Below are 1,408 nucleotides of genomic sequence, written 5' to 3'. Positions count from 1 at the left end.
CCCCCCCCCCCGGAAGGACAAACGCTCGCTGCCGGCGACCCGAACCCCTGGACCGAGCGGGACGCCGCTCCCCTCCTCCGCCCCTTTACCCAGCTTCAGGGCAGCCCTCTCCAGCACTCGCTGCAGCTTCTCCCGGGAGCGGCCCGCCACGGCCCAGGGCAGGCGGGAGCTCTGCTCCAGGACCACCTGCTCCCGGGCCACCTCCTGGGCCACGAACTGGCCGGTGAAGCCAGACGCGCCGAACACCACCAGGTGGTAAGGCCTCGCCTTGGTCACCATGACGAGCGCACAGCGAGCCGAAGCCCGGGGAGGGCGGAGTCCACCGCGCCTGCGTCTCACGCAGCGACCCCAGTACCGCGCGCAGCAACTGCCTCCAGCGTGGCCGCCGCCGGCACGCCGCGCTCCCGACGCCTCGCGCGCGCCGCCGCGCAAGGGCCACGCCCACGCCCGCGCCCGCGCCTGCGCCTGGGGCGCTCGGGAGGGCGTTGCACCAAGAAGGAGCTGGCAGCAATTCCCGGTGTCTGGAGGGACCCTGAACCCGAGAACTGCTTTCCAAGCGTCACGGCCAAGGAGTGTTCGCGAAGTCAGGGCAGGTGGAAGGCGAATGGGTTCTGGGGCCCAAGGCCGCAGCGCCCTGGTGCCCCTGCGCCCTCCGCCCAGGGATTTGGGGACCCCCTTCATGGTTGTCACTGCCCTGAGGCTCCCTGGGGAAGCAGCTCCCAGAGCTATCCTGCCTTTGAGCTGGGAGGCTAGGGAGATCCTCCAAATGCAAAAGAAAGAAGTTTCTTGAGCTGTGTTATTCATATATCCAGAAACATTTTAACACACATAAGTGAATTAGTAAATGCGTGGGGGAGAAGAGACATCTCCCAGCACAGAATTCCAAATAATTGTGTCATTTCCACCTCCTCCCCTTCGGATGTAGGATTTGCTTGGTGACTCGGGCAAGCTATCTCAGCAGCAAAAATGGGTTTATTTGGAAATAGCAGAGAATTGCAATCCAAAATGAGCTAGGGCAAAATCAGATGCAAGTCCCCAGAAGAAAGGAGGGGAGCCCTTATTTATGGAAGAAAAGGGGAGACTGGGAAGGATTTTATGAACAAAAAGTCCCTCGGAATAAACTGGGAGCTCAGAGTGTAGTAGCTTCTCATTGGCCGAGCTCACTAAATGTAAGCTATTGTTAGCAGGGCTAGCGAGTATAACTGGGAAGTGGATGAATAGGAATTTTGCAAGCAGAAAAGGACTTGTACTTAAAAATTTTTACCTTTCTATATTGTTAAAACATTTGGGCTTTAAAACAAGTGTATAGGACTTTTATAATCATAATTTTAAAAAGGAGCAGAGGCTGGCTTTGCAGAAGGGGCAAGGGGCAGTTGTGGGAATCATGCCTCACCATCTATCGTCCTGT

The 1,408-nt window shown here is 57.4% G+C and overlaps 1 protein-coding gene across 2 annotated transcripts in view; it reads right to left on the bottom strand.

The window, feature by feature from the left end:
• SCCPDH (saccharopine dehydrogenase (putative)) overlaps window positions 1-419 on the bottom strand; it is a 35,553-nt gene extending 35,134 nt beyond the window's left edge. The window contains exon 1 of one of the 2 annotated variants that reach the window (XM_040636096.1): window positions 90-419. In XM_040636096.1, the coding sequence (XP_040492030.1) occupies window positions 90-279 (190 nt within the window). In that variant the 5' untranslated portion in view covers window positions 280-419. The remainder of the gene's footprint in view (window positions 1-89) is intronic. The other variant, XM_040636095.1, reaches the window with a different exon arrangement.
• Window positions 420-1,408: the final 989 nt, after the last annotated feature.

This window comes from Ursus maritimus, unplaced genomic scaffold (assembly GCF_017311325.1).
Source record: "Ursus maritimus isolate PB19 unplaced genomic scaffold, ASM1731132v1 scaffold_2, whole genome shotgun sequence".
In the NCBI taxonomy this organism is placed as follows: Eukaryota; Metazoa; Chordata; class Mammalia; order Carnivora; family Ursidae; genus Ursus; species Ursus maritimus.
This window is presented reverse-complemented; position numbering and strand designations above follow the sequence as displayed.